Genomic DNA, 19,390 nt, shown 5'->3' with positions numbered 1-19,390 from the left:
TTGGTCTCTGCTATCCATGTACGGAGGCTGTCGATGGGACTATTGCAAAAGGCACCGACAGCCAGATGCACCTCATAACGACGAACACGGAGAGGAGCCACTAAGCCATAAATCTGACAACCATGATCTAGTCTGGACAAAACCAGAGCACAGTTAAGATGGAGAAGAGTCATATGGTCTGCATATGACGTGGGGGCCAGAAGATAGAGAGCATTAAGCTTCTGCATGCACATACATCTATATCTACATGGGTGCTCTGCAAATCACATTTAAGTGCCTGGCAGAGGGTTCATCGAACGACCTTCACAGTTCTCTATTATTCCAATCTCGTATAGGGCGCGGAAAGAATGAACACCTATATCTTTCCGTACGAGATCTGATTTCCCTTATTTTATCGTGGTGATCGTTCCGCCCTATGTACGTCGTTGTCAACAAAATATTTTCGCTTTCGGAGGAGAAAATTGGTGATTGGAATTTCGTGAGAAGATTCCGTCGCAACGAAAAACGCCTTTCTTCTAATGATTTCCAGCCCAAATCCCGTATCATTTCTGTGACACTCTCTGCTATACTTCACGATAATACAAAACGTGCTGCCTTTCTTTGAACTTTTTCGATGTACTCCGTCAGTCCTACCTGGTAAGGATCCCACACCGCGCAGCAGTATTCTAAAAGAGGACTGACAAGCGTAGTGTAGGCAGTTTCCTTAGTAGGTCCGTTACATTTTCTAAGTGTCCTGCCAATAAAACGCAGCCTTTGGTTAGCCTTCCCCACAACATTTTCTATGTGTTCTTTCCAATTTAAGTTGTTCGTAATTGTAATACCTAGGTATTTAGTTGAATTTGTGGCTTTTAGATTAGACTGATTTATAGTGTAACCGAAGTCTAACGAGTTCCCTTTAGTACTCATGTGGATGACCTCACACTTTTCGCACCGTCACATAGTCTTCAGGCGGCGAATATGAGGCAGCCACGGTGCCGTAGTATCAAAGAAGGCCCAAGAAACGGAACTGCACTACAATATCTAAGTGCCGGTTGCCTAAATAAAGTTCTAGATTGGGGTGGGCTGTACGTTTACGGCAAAAATATATAACTCGCATTTTGGAGGGAGAAAACTGGAAGTAATGGGAAAGGGCCCACCCAGAGGCCCATCAGATGGCGCCTTGGAACTGGTGTTCAGCAGATGCTATCAAGTGGGAGCTGCACAAGATGCAAAAATCGTCGACATACAACGCAGGTGCAACCACAGGCCCAACAGAACGTACAAGCCCATTTATGGCTATGAGGCAGAGTGTGACACTTAACACAGAACCCTGTGAAATACCGTTCTCTTGGGTTCGAGGGGTGCTGAGTGAGGTGCCAACTTGAACCCGGAAAAGCTGGCGGGATAAAAACTCGGGATAAAAATCGAAAGGGGGCCGCAAAAGCCCCAGTCATGGAGGGTACTAAAATGTGACGGAGCTAATTCATGTTATATGCCTTATGTAGGTCAAAGAAGACCGTGAAAAGATGTTAGTGGTTAATAAAAGCCTGCCGGACTGCTGTTTCCAGTCTGAGTAAATGGTCTGTTGTAGATCGTCCTTCCCAGACGCCACACTGATTAGGGGACAAAAGGCCCCGAGATTCGAGTACTCATCATAATCGGAAGTAACCATCCTCTTGAGGAGTTTACAAAGTATGTTGGTCAGGCTAATCGGTCTGTAGCTGTTGGGTGACATTGGGTTCTTCCAGGGCTTAACGATGGGGATAACTATGCTGTTTCGCCATTGCAAGGGGAAGGCACCCATGAGCCAAATGCAGCTGAAGACCTTGAGTAGATGTTGCCTCTCGGTAACGTCAAAGTGTTGGGTCATCTGCCGCTGGCAGCCCAGAAGGCTGTGGAGCTTGGTCCATACCTGTGATGAAGAGGCATACGTCCCCATCGAGGAAACATAGCGCTCCCAGCATCCCTTTTTACTTTGCTCAATAAGGTACAGGAACTTAGCAAGGAGATGGTTAAAAGCGATAAGGCTGGTCTGTTAAGGCTGTCATTTAAATCGTTACAGCGCCCGTCGGCAGTCCTGGATAGCGACTGCCACGTCCTTAGTCTACCACGGTACTTGTCGACAGAGGGGGAAACCCATGGATAGGGAGATAGCAGTGCCAGCGGTATGAAGGGTAGTATTAGAGACGTCTTGCACGACCGTATCAAAGCAATCTAACACAGAGGTGTCAAAGAGCACAGCAGACGTATATAAAGACCGACTGGTTCTGTGGAACGCCCAACGTGGGGGCCTGCCAGCCTGGCGGCGGCAGGGGAATGATAGAATCACCAGGAAGTGGATACTGTTACAAAGATCATGGGGTAAGCAGTGTAGGGAAGCCATGAGATCAGGGGAGGAAAACATGAGATCGATTGCAGAAAAGGTGCCATGAGAGGCACTGAAGGGGGTAGGGGAACTGTTATTGAGGAGATACAAATCAAAGTCTGTAGTATGTTGGTCAATCAGAAGACCCCTAGCCATCAAAGTGGCACTCCTTCACAGGGGGTGGTGTGCACCAAAGTCCCTGAGGAGGAGATATGGGGGCGGGAGTTGCAGTATTATGGTAGGCAGTTCAATGTAAGGAAGTTGCCCACCCGGAGGGAGGCAGACACTGCAAATGGTGATTGCTGGGATCGTTCACACTCGTACCGCTATTGCTTCCAGGTTGGTATTGAAGGGGGATCCAATCACTAATGACATCAGTGCGAACCAAAGCGTATACTGTTCTAGATGCTATCCTGGGGCTGGTACAGTTCCAACAGAATGCCTGATAACAACAAAATGTTAGAGAGTGGTCATCACAGAACTTCGCTTTTTAAAGAGCAAGAATAAAAGGAAATAAAGTGTTGTATTTCCGGTAGGTGACGATAATATCCATTGCAATTCCACTGGATTAGTGTGTGGTGAGAGTGCAGCTTAGACATAAAATGCCAAGGGGAGGTCACGTCACTGAGTCAGTGGTCGCCACCGACGAGGATGGGGTGACATCCATAAGTAAGAGGTCAGACTCAGGTTGTGAGGGGGAAGATGGCACCACTGGGGGGAGTGGGGGGAGAGCGGGGCTTGTCCCGGGATTCAAGTTTCTTCTTCTTCTTCTTCTTCTTCTTCTTCTTCTTCTTCACTTTCAGAGGATGAGGAGGGTAGGGCAAACAGGGAGAGCAGGCTTCTGCGAGAGACAGCAAGCAACCTTGGGGCACACAGACAGCGCATCTCGTGGCCAAGCTGTGGTAGCAGGCTTCTGACCTGAGACACTGGGGGGAGTGGTCCATGGTGGGTGCAGAAGAAGGGGGCACTTCTTCAGCCAGGTAGAGAGAGTGGCACCCATAGGGGAGGGAGTGGCACCCATATGGGAGGGTGTGGTAACCTAGGGGACGGGGACGAGGATGGAGCTGGGGTAAGGAAGAGGGAGGAGGGGGAAAGGACGTAACAGAAGCAAAAGTTGAAGAAATCGACACTGTGTGGAGTTCATCATATTTCTGGTGGGCCTCAGCATAAGATAGGCGACCCAGGGACTTGTACTGTTGGATCCTCTTTTCTCTCTTGTAAACTGGGCAATTTGGCGAGTGTGGGGAGTGGCGAAACACCTGAGCTTCCCTCATGCAGTCGGCGTCCATGGTCAGCACATAGAGGGTCTATCGTACAGCAGGAAGACATATGCCCAAAATGCAACCACCGAAAGCACCTCATGGGTGGAGGGACGTACGGCTTCACGTCACATTGGTAACAAAGGACCTCAGCCATCTCTGGTAGGGTATCTCCCTTGAAAGCCAGAAAAAAGGTGCTATTATTGGTGCGGTTGTCTTTATTGCCCCTTCTGCACACGTCAAACAAATTGAACACTGTGTTGTTCCAGAACTAGCTTGAAGTTCCTCATCAGTTTGCAAGTAGAAGTCTCAATGAAAAATGACTCCCTGGGCCATATTCAGTAACTGGTGAGGGGTAATAGACACCTGTATGTCACCAAGACGATCACAAGCACGAAGAGCTGCAGATTGGGTGGCAGAATAAGCTCTGGTCAACAGGGAGCCCGACCACATCTTACTGAGAGCCTCCACTTCTTCAAACTTATCACCAATATTATCCACAAAAAACAACGGAATGCACGCAGTAGACGCTAGGGAGGATGCTCTTCGCAGATGGCTCACACTAAAGACAGAAAATGTAGAAATGGAGGTCAAACCCGAAGGAACGAAACTGTAAGGAGAACAGGGAACCAGGTGGATAGCCAGGTCGACATGAATGAGAAGACCAATACGGGAAGGAGGGGGCAGCAGGAAGGGGGCCAAGGATAGGGAGGGCATGGTGAAGGAAATGCAGCCAGGTGCGTGCCACACAAGAATTCACGAGAACCGTGAGCCTCTTGAGAGGATTTAAATGCAATGTGGTTGCAGTTTTCCTCTCCTCCCTTTCCTTGTGCTTAGGTGGCATAGTGTGGTGATGGGGCAAATGTGAACTAAGGTTGGGCGCTTTGGCACTCATGCTCGTGCATGGGCCGTGAGCCGAAATTTTGGCCACCCCTGGTCTAGCATTTTCTGGCAACTTCCCAATATTTTACCTCATTACAGCAACAATAATGAGCTCCTTTTCTGAAGTCCTGAACATGTTAATCTACAATGGATAATTTTTTTCGACGTCTGCTTAATTGTCCTGATGTCTTTTCAAAATTTCAATTTTATGAACACAGTAGTGTTCTGATTTTACGACATCAATTATACTTTCATTTTTTATGGGGCATTTTGCAACTAGTGGAACTCAAAATCTATTATAGAGTTTTATGCTACCCACCTGTTTTCACACAATAGTCTCCTATTTCGTGAACTTCTTTTTACTTGTCCACTGTTTCCTGGATAATAATCCATGTAGATAAATATTTATTGAGGTTGTTGACTCAAGTTTAATACCTGCGCTGCTACCCTACTGACAATTTCACTTACTGTGTCTTTTAGTTATGTGTGAACAACTAAGAAACAAAGAACCTCAAAACATTATTATTACTTTTTGCAGAGACCATTCTTTTCAGTGTCACACTTTTAGGATGCTGCATCAGCTGCTCATAACAGGGTAACATGACAAGTACAAGTGCAAATAATGATCTTATCTCGAGGTCACTTCTGGTTATAAGGCTTTTATGAACTCTGTCCATTCACCTAAGACAATTGGGCTTGTTATCTTCTAGGTTATCCTGAGGAACACCCGCTTTGCTCACGCATCTTGGGCAATTGTACATAGTACAATCAAGGACATGATGTAACCTGATGCAGGTCACATGTCCCACACATGCCACTCAGCGAACTGTGACGGTTTCTGAGACCAAATTGAAGGTCATCTGCTCCTCCCCTACCTCCTTTCTCTCTAGACAAATAGGAATGAAGTTCCCCTTCCCCATTTTTTACTGGAAATTCAAATGCATGAGCCTCATCATACTTGTTCTGTATGCTGTAGTGAAAGGATCACCATGAAGCGACAGCAGAGATCTGACACTGAAACTGGCCAGAACCAAAAGACTGTCATATTCAAAAGTAAGTAATTAGTCCATATTTAATCGCTAATATACTATTATTATTATTGTTATGTATTTATTTAGTTAGTTTTTACAACAGTGCGAAGTGTCCATGATGCGGTACTAGTTGAAATGCTGATCCTGGCGACGCAGGTGATCGACTTACTACTGTCAGCTCCTCAGCATCAAGAGCAAGAGCAGTAGCAGCAGCAGCAGCAGCAGCTGTTGGAGGTTCCTCAACCAGCTGAACCCCAGTTAAGTGTTAGTCAATACACATAATTTAGTTGCAAATCGATCTAAACACGTGAAAGTAGTCCTGGAAACTGATAGCGAATTTGATGTAATAACTGAGGTAGAAATGTTCAACATCTAACATCTTGGTACTCGAGTACAGCATATGTGGTACAAGAGAGGCGCCCTATGCAGTATGACCGACTACATTAAGAGGAAGATGATAAGTGACTATTAACTGTCACATACTCTTACTAACATCCTTAAGTTTGGAAGGAAGGTGTTCAAAAATGGCTCTGAGCACTATGGGACTAAACTTCTCAGGTCATTAGTCCCCTAGAACTTAGAACTACTTAAACCTAACTAACCTAAGGACATCACACACATCCATGCCCAACGCAGGATTTGAAGCTGCGACCGTAGCGGACACGCGGTTCCAGACTGAAGCGCCTAGATCCGCACGGCCACACCGGCTGGCCAAGGAAGGTGTTCATAGTCGATATGTATGAAGAAGCAATACTGTAATAAACTCCTGTGTTAACTACAGTGAATTTGTGTGAACTGTGCGTTAATGATTGTGACAGGCTGAGCCGCTGCCATTTGTACGTTAGAGCTCCATTCTATGACTTTATAGGCTATTTACATGAGCATAGTGTAAACATGATTGAGTTAGAACAATGTACAAATTTCTACAACCAACCAGTGCCAAGGCATGCAACTGTTAACCCATGAGCATACCCAAATTATTTGCAAACTATTGCAGAACAGAATGATTCTACAATAGCGACAATGTATACATGCAGATATAAGTAAATAGTCACATTTACAACAAAATTGTTCTTAAAAATGTTCAAATGTGTGTTAATTCCTAAGGGACCAAACTGCTGAGGTCATCGGTCCATAGGCTTACACACCACTTAAACTAACTTAAAGCTAAAGACAACACTCACACCCATGGTCGAGGGAGGACTCGAACCTCCGGCGTGAGAAAAATTGTTCTTATATTCCTCACAGCCACATCCTGTCCTTCAAACGTTTTATGAAGATGTATAGTGACAGCTCGCTGGAGAAAGAACTATAACATTTTCCTAACCTCTTTAATTGCAATGTTGCCGGTTTTGATGGATCTTTCTCCTACGTTTCAATATTGACAACCAGTGACACATATAAATGAGACTAACCAGTTACCATAGTGCATTATTTAATCTACTGCTATGAGGAACCTGAGCCTGCAATAATCATGGGCGATGTCATAGTGTATTAAAAACAAGTGCATTATCTGTAAGCACCCCAATGTATGACCACCTCCCATTGCAATTTAAAAAAAAATGGTTCAAATGGCTCTGAGCACTATGGGACTCAACTTCTCAGGTCATTAGTCCCCTAGAACTTAGAACTACTTAAACCTAACTAACCTAAGGACATCACACACATCCATGGCCAAGGCAGGATTTGAACCTGCGACCGTAGCGGTCGTGCGATTCCAGACTGTAGCGTCTAGAACCGCTCGGCCACCCCATCCGGCTGCAATTTACAATTAGTTAGATTTCTGACTGATTTTCTCCCACTTTTTCAAGAAGAAACACGTAAACACTAGACCGAACAATCAACAAAGAAACTATTGTTACTTACAAGTCTACGAGTAAATGGGATCGCACACACCAGCTCATGATATACCACTATCGCTGCTGTCTCACATACGGTATATCGTTAACGATGTCCATGGCCGTGACGGATCACTCCTGCCAGAAGCTGGAGCCATGATAATGGCAGACAGGACCTAAATTACCTTGACAAATGTCTAGACACCTTAATGTTATACAACAGTGCCCAAACTCAGTCTTAGTTGTCAGAAGTGACAATCCATTTTTATAAAAATTCTGCATTCCGCCGCTAGACAGCAAGGGAAGAGAAAAGCTGTCATTGTACGGGAAATGACACTGGGCACTATTCTGAAGGATAGGCAGACAAGTAAAGAAGATTGTATGATAACACCCCAACTATGACACTGTAAATGAAGATACCAGTGTAGGATTTTGTGCACATTCTGACCTCTAGATTATGTTCCATAAAACTTTGATGGGATTCATATTAGGCGATCTGGGTGGCCAAATCATTCATTTCAAATGTTCAAAACAGTCATCAACAATTGTGGGCCGGTGATATGGCGCACTGTCATCCACGAAAATACCATTGTTGCTTGAGAACATGAAGCCTATGAATGGCTCCAAATAATCTCCAAGTAGCCGAACATAAACATTTCTGGTCAATGATCGGTTCACCTGGACCAAAGGACTAAGTCCATTCCATGTAATCACAGCCCACACCATTATGGAGCTACCACCAGCTTGCACAGTGCCTTGTTGACATGGCTTCGTGTGGTCTGTGCCACACACGAACCCAATCCCGTCAGCTCTTACCAAATGAAATCCTGGTCTTACAGCCGTCTAGGGTCCAACCGATACGGTCACAAGCCCAGGAGAGGTGCTGTAGGAAATATGCTATTAGCAAAGGCACTCGCATCGGTCGTCTGCTGCGATGTCCTATTAACACCAAATTTCGCCACAGTGTCGTAACGGATATGTTCGTCGTACGTCTCACATTAATTTCTGCGGTTATTTCACGCAGTGCTGTTTGTCTGTTAGCACTGACATTTCTACGCAAACGTCGCTGCTCTCATTGTTAAGCGAAGGCCGTCGGTCACCATGTTGTCGTGGTGAGAAGTTATACCTGACATTTGCTATTCTCGGCACACTCTTGACACTGTGGATCTCGGAATATTGAATTTCCTAACGATTTCCTAAATGGAATTACCCACGCGTCTAGCTCCGACTACCATCCGCATTCAGAGTGTAATTCCTGTCGTGCGGCCATAATCACATGGGACAGCTTTTCACATGACTTATTTGAGTACAAATGACAGCTCTGCCAATGCACTGCCCCTTTATACTTTGTGTACGGATTACTACCGCCATCTGTGTATGTGCATATTGCTACGCCATGACTTTTATCACGTCAGTGTATATACTTATAAGCTAAGAGGAGATTGTTAACAGCCGGCCGGAGTGGCCAAGCGGTTCTAGGCGCTTCAGTCTGGAACCGCGCGACCGCTACGGCCGCAGGTTCGAATCCCGCCTCGGGCATGGATGTATGTGATGTCCTTAGGTTAGTTAGGTTTAAGTAGTTCTAAATTCTACGGGACTGATGACCACAGATGTTAAGTCCCATAGTGCTCAGAGCCATTTGAGCCAATACCTAAACGCTTATCCGACTATAGCACATCGAGAGCCAATTAATCAACAAGTACAGGCCAGACCAAATCATTGTCGATGTTTCCTCCAGCAACAGCAGTCGTCTTAGTGCCTCTTACACCTCGATCCGAATTGTAGTGCCACAGTCACAAGATGACATACCGACGGGAATTTCGGCCACTCGTCTCCTACACTGTCACTTCTTAGTGGGTGAATTACGCATCCTTAAAAATCCATGCAAATGATTTCGAGCCTGACATATTCTTCTGCTTTCGCTCACCAACCAGTCGGTCCTCAGTGTTTGAGTTACTTCCTTTAACATTCCAGCAAATGAATCTCTGAACCAGATATATGCAGTCTTCGTCTGGAACCGAGCGACCGCTACGGTCGCAGGTTCGAATTCTGCCTCGGGCATGGATGTGTGTGATGTTCTTAGGTTAGTTAGGTTTAATTAGTCCTAAGTTCTAGGCGACTGATGACCTCAGAAGTTAAGTCGCATAGTGCTCAGAGCCATTTGAACAATTTTTTATGCAGTCTTCTTCAGCTCCCACCAGGTGCTTCCGCCTAGGCATTTTACTGCTGTTGACGCTTCCGATGACATTTTTCCGGGATTTCCAGTCCTTTACACTATGACGCCATCAAATATGAAAACACTGTTTGGCTTTAACTTCTCGGGCGGTGAAATATCACTGTTTTCGCTAAATGACTGGTAGGTTACTTCGTCAGTGCTGTGCGGCATTTCCTGCAAAAACTGATACTTTGGCTCAAAAAGAGTTGTTTAAAATATACGTTTCCGAAGCCGATCCTCTCAGGGTGTGTTAAGAGAGACAGAACAAGATTAGTATTCCCGCTAAACTCAAACAGCATATATTGTCTGATAATAATGAACTATTTCTTCTTCTCGCAGCTTCCAGTATCATTGCAGGACTAACTCACATGCCCACTTCCCACATACGTAGATCATTTTCAATAGGAAACGTCTTAGCATTGTTTCCAGGGCAGAGAATAAGAAAACAAATATTCACGTACAAAACCATTTATTAATTTTTGTGTATACATTTACACACAGACAATAATTCTTTATTTTTGTTTGGTACAGTTTTAAGAACATTCGGTCTAATTTTTAATGTATAGTTTAAATCTACATGTGAATCGTTTAATTCTCTCTCCAACAAGTAGTTTGACTCATGCAAATACGGTATGTTTTCGAATTCCAACACATATCTAATTTCTTTCTCTTTTATGGCTTTGACAATTAGCTGTGTTCCCCCCTGCAATTATTCCAGCTGAGAGCATTCTGGAATTTTAATTTTGTCCCTTGTTTCCCGCATGACACAGTTATTAAAACACTCTACGTCTTTCTGGATGTATCTGGTAGCTCTTCTGGGGGACACTCCCAACTGTAATTATTCCGTTCGTATTAGCTCTGTAAAAGGTCGTTAATTGACAAGTGTACAAGGTCCAGACCATCTCGTTTCCATACAATGTAGTCATCCTTTTTAAGCAGATCCAAACGGAAGTGGAGCTTTATAAACAGATTTTTCGTGTGACCTTTAATGTGGTAAACGTGCTCCAATCCATCCTTTTCGGCCAGCACCCCAACACACGACCAATTTCCAATGCTGTTTAGTGTAAATTCAGATATTTCATATTCCCCAGTCGTAACCAGATTTCTCCACACACTGTTCTTAAAACCATATGTAAACCTTGCTTGCACATCTGCAATAGCTACTTCTTTTTCCAATTGCAGTTTATAATCTTCTTTTATGGTGGTTGTCTTCCCCATATACTCCAGTTTTCGTTTCTTGACTTCGATGTCCTCCACTTCCAATTTTCTTTTCCGTGCACATAACTGTACTTATGGGAGTGATTTACTTCATAGGCAATGGTTTAAATCTGTTAGACACATTGGTTCTTTTCGGAATAACATTGGTTGTAGGAACCAGATCCCATTCGGCAGTGTCTATATTTGATGGTTGTGTGGCTAGTGCGCTGTGCCACTCGGTGCAAAACGACTTGCCCACCGCGGGACACGCAGGCAGGCCCATGGTTTTCCCTTGACGAGCGACTGTGTACGACGTCTAGCTTATGATTTTGCTGTGCGGCTTGGCATCAATCATAAATTTAATAACGAAAAATGAAACGTACGTTACGACTGGCTACAACTGTTCTTATCTCTATATCCAGATCGAAGTGTGTGAAAACCTGAAGGCGTTTCATTGGCCAGAGACCAGGAATTGAATCATAAGGAAGTCATGGAATATTTCAACGTACTTTCAAGAATAATGGAATAAAATTGGTTGCTCAATAAACTGGAAAGTATATTTAACATGGAAGAGACAGGCCTTCAGTTAAAAAACCGACCAGGCGCTGTTGCAGCTGAAAAGGGGTCATAAACAGTTCCTGTAATTACTTCGTCAGAAAAAGGAGACACTGTTACAGTACTTGCATTCTGCAATGCTGATGGGATGTTTCTTCCACCTTGAGTTGTCATGAAGGGAGTTAACAAAAAAAAGAATGGGGGGGGAGGGGGGGGGGGAGACAACAAGCCACTTGGAAGTAAGGTTGTCATGTCAGAGAAATCTGTCTACGTGAATGATGTTGAGATTTTTTTTGAATGGCTAAGGGATCATTTTGTGCCTCGCAAACCCCTTCGAACAGTTATACTGATTTTGGATGGCCATACTTCACACTCTGGCACGGTACAGCTGTTGGAGTTTGCCGACAGGAATAGTATCATTTTAATGTGCCTCCCTAGCTACACTATACCCACTATCTGCAGCAGCAGTACCGACCTGCCTACAAATGTTTAAAGCTTCATGTTTATAGTACCGTTGAAAAATGTCAGAGGAATCACCCACATCGGAAGCGAGGAAGTTTGAAATTTAGTGAGCTACTACAAGATATTGGGGAAAAGCTGCAGCATCGGGGAACGCCGTCTCTGGATGCAAGGCAACGGGAATCTACCCGTTTAATCCTAATGCAATTCCACATTACGTTTTTAGAAGTGATTCAGATAAACTTACAGGAAATGATAACATCAACGTATCTGCACAAACATTCCACGAAATAACCTCTTCTCCCTTTCCATGTTCCCCTACTAGAGCAAGTATAATCCAGTCATCTAGCCAGAAATCAACTGAAAGAGCTCTGTTTTCCAAGCCGCAATTCACTACTGGATCCACAGGCTCTACATCGGCAGACAAATGTGGCCAAAAATGCGCTATCCCCTGAAAGGAGAGCAACGTCACCTCTACCAGGACCTTCTACAAAACCAGACGATAGTTCTACTTGACCTTGTGATTTCAAATGAAACGAAGCAAGTCAGCCCTACGAAAATTCTGAACAATGTTTCACCTTTTCCAGCTACATTCGACCCTCAAACAAACAGACGTAAGACTAGACAAATTAAAGCTACAAACTTGACGTCAAAAGAAAATATTAACAAAGCTAAAATCGAAACTTGTTGCAAAAGGAAAAAAGAGTCATCAGACCCGTCGATGACGTGCAATATAAGAAAGTAAAGTAAAAAATGGCTCTAAGCACTATGGGACTTAACATCTGAGGTCATCAGTCCCCTAGACTTAGAACTACTTAAACCTAACTAACCTAAAGACATCGCACACATCCATTCCCGAGGCAGGATTCGAACCTGAGACCGTAGCAGCAGCGCAGTTCCGGGCTGAAGCGCCTAGAACCGCTCGGCCACAGCGCTCGGCGGTGAAAATAAGAAGCATTTTGTACGAAATATGATTACTTATTTATATCTACATATATACGTAGTCACTAATTCACAATCATTCCGTTATGCAGTATTTTGCAAATAATTGGTTCCTATACACTTTAAATTAGGCCTGAATCGCATTCAACCCTGTAGAAGCAAAAACATAGATATTAAATTCGTAAACTCCGCTTCTACGAATTTTAAGCTGATTGGAGATAACAGTTGCATGCTTTGACACTGCTTGAATATAAGAATTCATACATTGCTCTGACTGACATTTACACTATGCTCACGTAAGTAGCCTATAGTCATAGAATGGAGGTCTAACACACGTATACAAGCAGCTCTTTCTGTCGCAATCGCTAACGCACAGTACAATTCACACAGGTTGTATGTTTAATACAAATGGCCGTGTCTCCAGAAGTTAATTACAGCGTTGCTTCTCCACACATATCGACTATTGACACATTCCGTCCAAACATATGGACGTTAATAGGAGTATGCGACAGGTCATAGTCACTCTTCGTCTTCCTCTCAACGTAGTCCATGACACTGCACAGGTTTCCCCAGTCATGCCACATACACTGAAGCGCTACAGAAACTGGTACAGGCATGCGTATTCAAATACAGAGATATGTAAACAGGCAGAATACGGCTTTGCGGTCGGCAACGCCTGTATAAGACAACAAGTGTCTGGCACAGTAGTTAGATCGGTTACTGCTGCTGCAATGGCAGGTTATCAAGATTTCAGAGAGTTTGAACGTGGTGTTATTGTCGGCGCACGAGCACTATACAGCATCTCCGAGGTAGCGATGAAGTGGGGATTTTCCCCTACTACCATTTCACGAGTGTACTGTTAATATCAGGAATCCGGTATAACATCAAATCTCCGACATCGCTGCGACCGGAAAAAGATCCTGCAATAACGGGACCAACGACGACTGAAGAGAATCGTTCAACGTGGCAGAAATGCAACCCGTACGCAAACTGCTGCAGATCTGAATGCAGGACCATCAACAGGTGTCAGCGTGCGAACCATTAAACGCAACATCATCGACATAGGCTTTCTGAGCCGAAGGCCCACTCGTGTACCCTTGATGACTGCACGACCCAAAGCTTTACGCCTCGCCTGGGCCCATCAACACCGACACTGGACTGTTGATGACTGGAAACATGTTGTCTGGCCGAAAGAGTCTCGTTTCAAATGGTACCGAGCGGATGGAAGTGTATGGGTATGGAGACAACCTCCTGAATAAATGGACCCTGCATGTCAGCAGGAGACTTTTCGAGCTTGTGGAGGCTCTGTAATGGTGTGGGGCGTGTGCAGTTGGAGTGATATGATATGGGACCCCTGATACGTCCAGATACGACTCTGACAGGTGACGCGTACATAAGCATCCTGCCTGATTAACTGTATCCATTCATGTCCACTGCTCATTCCGACGGACTTGGGAAATTCCAGCAGAGCACTGCGACACCCCACACGTCCAGAATTGCTACAGAGTGGCTCCAGGAACAGTCTTCTGCGTTTAAACACTTCCTCTGGCCACCTAACTCCGCGGACATGACCATTATTGAGACTATGTGGGATGCCTTGTACCGTGCTGTTCAGAAGATAGCTCCACCCTCTCGTACTCTTACGGATTTGTGGACAGCCCTGCAGGATTCACGGTGTCAATTCCCACCAGCAGTACTTGGGACATGAGCTGAGTCCATGCCACCCCGTGTCGTGGGACATCTGCGTGCTCGCGGGGGTCCTACACGATGTTAGACAGGTGTACCTGTTTCTTTACCTCTTCAGTGTATAATGTGCTCTAGTATCAAGTCGCTGAATATTCTCTGCTTCAATTATTACAACAAAGCCGCTATCATGTGCTAAGCCACTAGCAGGCAAATTATACGTACTGATGAATACTGGTCTTCTGCCAGCACGTAGGCCTCTGCAACACTAGGCCACCAGGCGGCGCTAGTAGCCGCGCCAACGGCGGTGCTGCTCGTCATTAGGAACTGACTGTTAAGGAGCCTGTTAGATTAGGGCATCCCACCCAACTACCGTACCCAGAACGAGTGCTTGCTGCTCCACCGGTGGCTACCCTTTAATATCGAATGTTCATAGCCAGAATGCTCAATGTGGTGCAGACGTGTGAAGAAAGCAGGCAACCACGCCACAGAGACGCACTGGTGCTTCCCATAATCGACTGACCGAGTTTGAAAGGAGTCAAATTGTGGCCTTTCGAGTGGCGAGATGGTAGTTTCGGGCGACTGCCACACGAAAGTGATCGTGCTACGCCAGTTATGCAACGATGCTGGTATCAGTGGTCACGTGAACATTCTCACACCCGTACACAAGGGTTTGGACGTCCACGCAGCAGAGACTTCCGCCAGGATTGTCGTATTGTAAGGGTATCAGTGGCAGATCGCACAGCTAACACTGCACAGATAAGAGGGCTTGTAAACCGAAATGTGTCAACAAGAACTGTTGCGAACCGGTTATTAGCAGTGAGGGTACGGACTCGCACACCTCTAGCTTGTCTTCCACTCACGTCAGAGCACTGATGTGCACGCCTCGACTGGTGCCGTCAGAGGATCACTTGGAAGATGCAATTGCGCCTCGTGGTCTTCAACTATAAATGCAAATTTTGCATGCACGCAAGTGATGGTCGTTTGCGAGTACGACGTAGAGTGCATTCGTCCAAGACATACTGACCCTACCCGCGACCTTATTGTCTGGGATGCGATAAGCTACAACTCTCTTTCACCTACGATCTCTGAACTTGTTGCCAGTCGAGCATGTGTGGGATATGCTGGGACAAGAAATTACTCGTGCGACTCGGCAGCCAAGAATGATTACAGAACTACGTGAAAAGGTCGAGCACACGTGGCATAAAATATCTCAGCCATCTGTACGATCAACTGAATGCCAGCATGAGCGCCTGCACTGCCGCCCGTGGAAGCTACACCACGCATTAATATGGGTGTTTCAGCATACATTGATACCTAGTACTTCGGAACCGCTTGTGCTTTTCGTCTGTAAATCTAATCAGTTCATGTACTCCATATTGACGGTTGCCACTTGAGTGAACTGGAAGCCTCTAAATGGGTGTACTAATTTATTTTCGTGCAGTGTATCTTATTTTTGACATTTTTAATTGAGTTAATTGTTTTTCTCGCTGCACATATCGGTAATCATACACCACAGCTGTGCACAGAGGTACAAAGTTGTAATTGCTTGCGACAGTGTTTGGTGTTTTGCCGTTGACGTTTCCGCAATGCACATGAGTCAGCAGCAGTAGCGAGCTGGCAGTCTAGAGAGTTTACAGCTGTTAATTATTGTTTCATATGGGAAGTTGGGTATCAGATTAATTAGTCGTGTCAGGAAATTTTATCGTGCTGAAGTTTCAGTGTGAAAATGTATGTTGGCAGCTGTGGCACACAAATGATTTCACACATTACATGATTCCAATGTTCCTGTACTAAAACATGTCGTGAATGATCATTTGAAATAACAGACCTAACGGTCCACATTGTCGTTCAACCCTAGTTAAATGGATGTGGTATGGATATTAAAGCAAAATTGATTGTCACCTGTTGTTTGTGAAATGACATGATGTGGTGAAGTAGGAGAAGAGCATTAATGTCGTACGAAGATGAGGCGCAGTTTCACCTGTCACGATAAGTTGGAAAAGAGAATATTTGTATTTGTAGCATCGAAATAAGTTAGGAGTTTGTAAGAAATGCCAGTATTCGATTGGGATGTAGTGCACCTTTAATCGTCAGCTTATTATGAGGACATCTTATTGTACGATATCGTATAACGTTTTGCGTTACCACGCGTAAATTCTAAAACATACAGAAATCCAATGCAATCAGCGCGTGAGTATGGGCTATTTCCACTCTCCTTAGAGTTCTGTGTGAGGGATTCCGTGATAGGACACGTTCACACACACAGAGAGGAGCTACGGTCACTATCGAGCGCCGAGCGCAGTTATCTCCAGCGAGCCTGTGCCACGTACCTCCCAGCGACCCTCGTGCGTGCCGTCGGCGGAGGCAGAGGCGGCGGCGGCGGCTGCGGCGGCGGCAGCGGGCCCCGGCGGGGGAGGCGGGGGCGGCCGCCTGGCGCGCGCGCCGCCCAACTTGTAGAGGCGCTGCAGCTCGTGCGCGTAGTGCGCCTCCAGCTCGCCCGCGCGCAGCGTCACGCCGCACACCGGGCAGCACGACGCCTCCGCCTGCAGCTTCTTCTTCCCTGCAACACCCGCACGCGCCTCCTCTAGTCGCAGTCTTGTTTTACGCTCGAACTCCTGACCACCTCAGAATGAGCTGCGTAGGTACTCGCATTTGATGACATTTGCGGAAAAAATTTAACTGCCTTCTTTTACCCTCTGCCAATAAATAAACTTGCAAATGAGTTACTTTAATAAAGTACTTGAAACATCTTTCAATCAATAAATCGATACTGAGACATCAAATGACGCAACAAAAATAGTAGAGGGTGCGCGAGAGCCGGTCGGGGTGGCCGAGCGGTTCTAGGCGCTACAGTCTGGAACTGCGCGACCGCTACGGTCGCAGGTTCGAGTCCTGCCCCGGGCATGGATGTGTGTGATATCCTTAGGTTAGTTAGGTTTAAGTAATTCTAAGTTCTAGGGTACTAATGACCTCAGAAGTTAAGTCCCATAGTACTCAGAGCCATTTGAACCACTTTTGGATGCGCGAGATATGTGTTTCGCGAACGAGTATCGCGCACTGCATTAGTTAACGGCGAGAAGGATAAGTTAAACCTGAAATGAAACAACGCAAAGAATTAACCAACGCGCGTCTCGTACACCAACCTTCTTGACGGGTTACTTTTAAGCGACCGAGAAACGACGTGGCGGTATGATGAAGACGTTTGACTCTTATTCGGGTGAAATGAGTTCTAATTTGATCCTAATTTATATTTTCCTTTGTATCCCCAAATACGTAGGGGTGAATGACTGGTAGGGAATGGTTCCTAGGGCCGATTTCCTTATCAGTCTTATCAAATCGTAAGTAGCGCGCCGTCTTCGTGTCCCGATATCCACGGTACATTCTTTGTTTCCTCATTTTAAGCGATTCCCCATCACCGCCTCATATACGAAACACTAAAGTAGTTAAAAATATGAGAACACACATTTTACACATTGTGTATGCGACTTCCTCCCCATCTGTTAAGCTAACTGTAATACTAAGGATAGAATATCTCGACAGGAATGCAGTTCGTTGGTAATTGAACAGGGCCAGATAATCATCGAAGGCAATAACGCAGTACGAAGACCAGTAAAAAAAAGACAAACTTTCTATGTATTTGACTTAAAGTCGCCAGCCGATGTGGCTCATCATTCAAAAATGGTTCAAATGGCTCTGAGCACTATGCGACTTAACTTCTGAGGTCATCAGTCGCCTAGAACTTAGAACTAATTAAATCTAACTAACCTAAGGACATCACACACATCCATGCCCGAGGCAGGATTCGAACCTCCGACAGTAGCGGTCGCCCGGCTCCAGACTGTAGCACCTAGAACCGCTCGGCTCATCATTACATGAGTATAGTTCAGCGGAAAACTTACCGGATTTCTGATGCACTGCGTCCACAATGCCTATACCCGAGCACTGCGAAACGTTATGGGTCATAGCAATTAAATCCATCTTACACTGTGTGTTAACCTAACATACACGTTCCAAATTCTTCTTGAGCAGTGCAAGATATCGAAATAAGTGTTCCGGCAAGTGATACCAGAAAGAGACGCCTAACTTTCTTTAATGGGAAAATTTTACATCTTTTCATAAAAGAAATCATCCCACAGCCCTCAGAGTATAAAAATGACAGAGCACTTGTCAATTTTGCAACCAAACTTTTCGCAAACTCAGTCACAAGACGTGAAGTCAACGACCACAGCGCCATTATTCTAATTTGTGCTCCAATAGAGGGAAAAGCCTGCACTTTTGGTATTCACTTCTCGAAAAACCACACAAATATTTCACTCTAAACATTGATGAATGTCACTTGCCGTTTTCTCTGCCACTTTCTGAAAACATTGTATTCATATAGTGATTCGTTTGTAAAGTATTATAGTAGTACACGTTACGTGTCACGCATTATACATTACAGAAATTTAGTCGAAAAGTAACGCAAGCTTCTGTGCATGTGTTTGGTGCTTACGGGCGCTAAACGGCGATGTTATCAGCACCCTTACACACATTAAAAGAAACGAATGTGGAAAAAAATAGTTGAATGTGATCATATACGCCAAGTCAACGGGAAAGAATTAAAGATGCTATACAAGAGACTAAAACACAAGTAAAACGAGAAAGGAGCTAAAAGGAAGCTACAGGAAAATGTCACTGGCTGGCCTCTTACGTAAAATATGGCGAGCCAGTTACCCTTTGAACAAATTAAAACCTTCTCCCTAAAATCATGGTAATAACGTTGGACAATTCACGAAAGTTTAAAACTCTAACCACATTCGTTTGATTATTGTCTAAAAGAGATTGCAGATCCGTCGGCAAATCAGCCGCGGCTCGCTGGTCGGAAAATAAAACGCAGTCGAATAAAGCGTGGCGCACAGTGATCTGTACGCCGCAAACGCCACACATTGGAGGGTGCTTTCGCCAGAGCAAGAAGCCATGCGTCATAGGGCTGTGGTCTATGA

At 45.0% G+C, this 19,390-nt stretch overlaps 1 protein-coding gene across 1 annotated transcript in view; it reads right to left on the bottom strand.

The window, feature by feature from the left end:
- The window catches only part of LOC124722572 (E3 ubiquitin-protein ligase RNF220-like), a 685,014-nt gene that overhangs the window by 106,472 nt on the left and 559,152 nt on the right, over positions 1 to 19,390 (bottom strand). The window contains exon 4 of the mRNA XM_047247711.1: positions 16,739 to 16,968. Coding sequence (XP_047103667.1) covers positions 16,739 to 16,968 — 230 coding nt within the window. The remainder of the gene's footprint in view (positions 1 to 16,738; positions 16,969 to 19,390) is intronic.

Source organism: Schistocerca piceifrons, chromosome X (assembly GCF_021461385.2).
Source record: "Schistocerca piceifrons isolate TAMUIC-IGC-003096 chromosome X, iqSchPice1.1, whole genome shotgun sequence".
NCBI lineage: Eukaryota > Metazoa > Arthropoda > Insecta > Orthoptera > Acrididae > Schistocerca > Schistocerca piceifrons.
The sequence above is the reverse complement of the archived record's forward strand: the minus strand, read 5'-3'. Positions and strand labels throughout refer to the sequence as shown.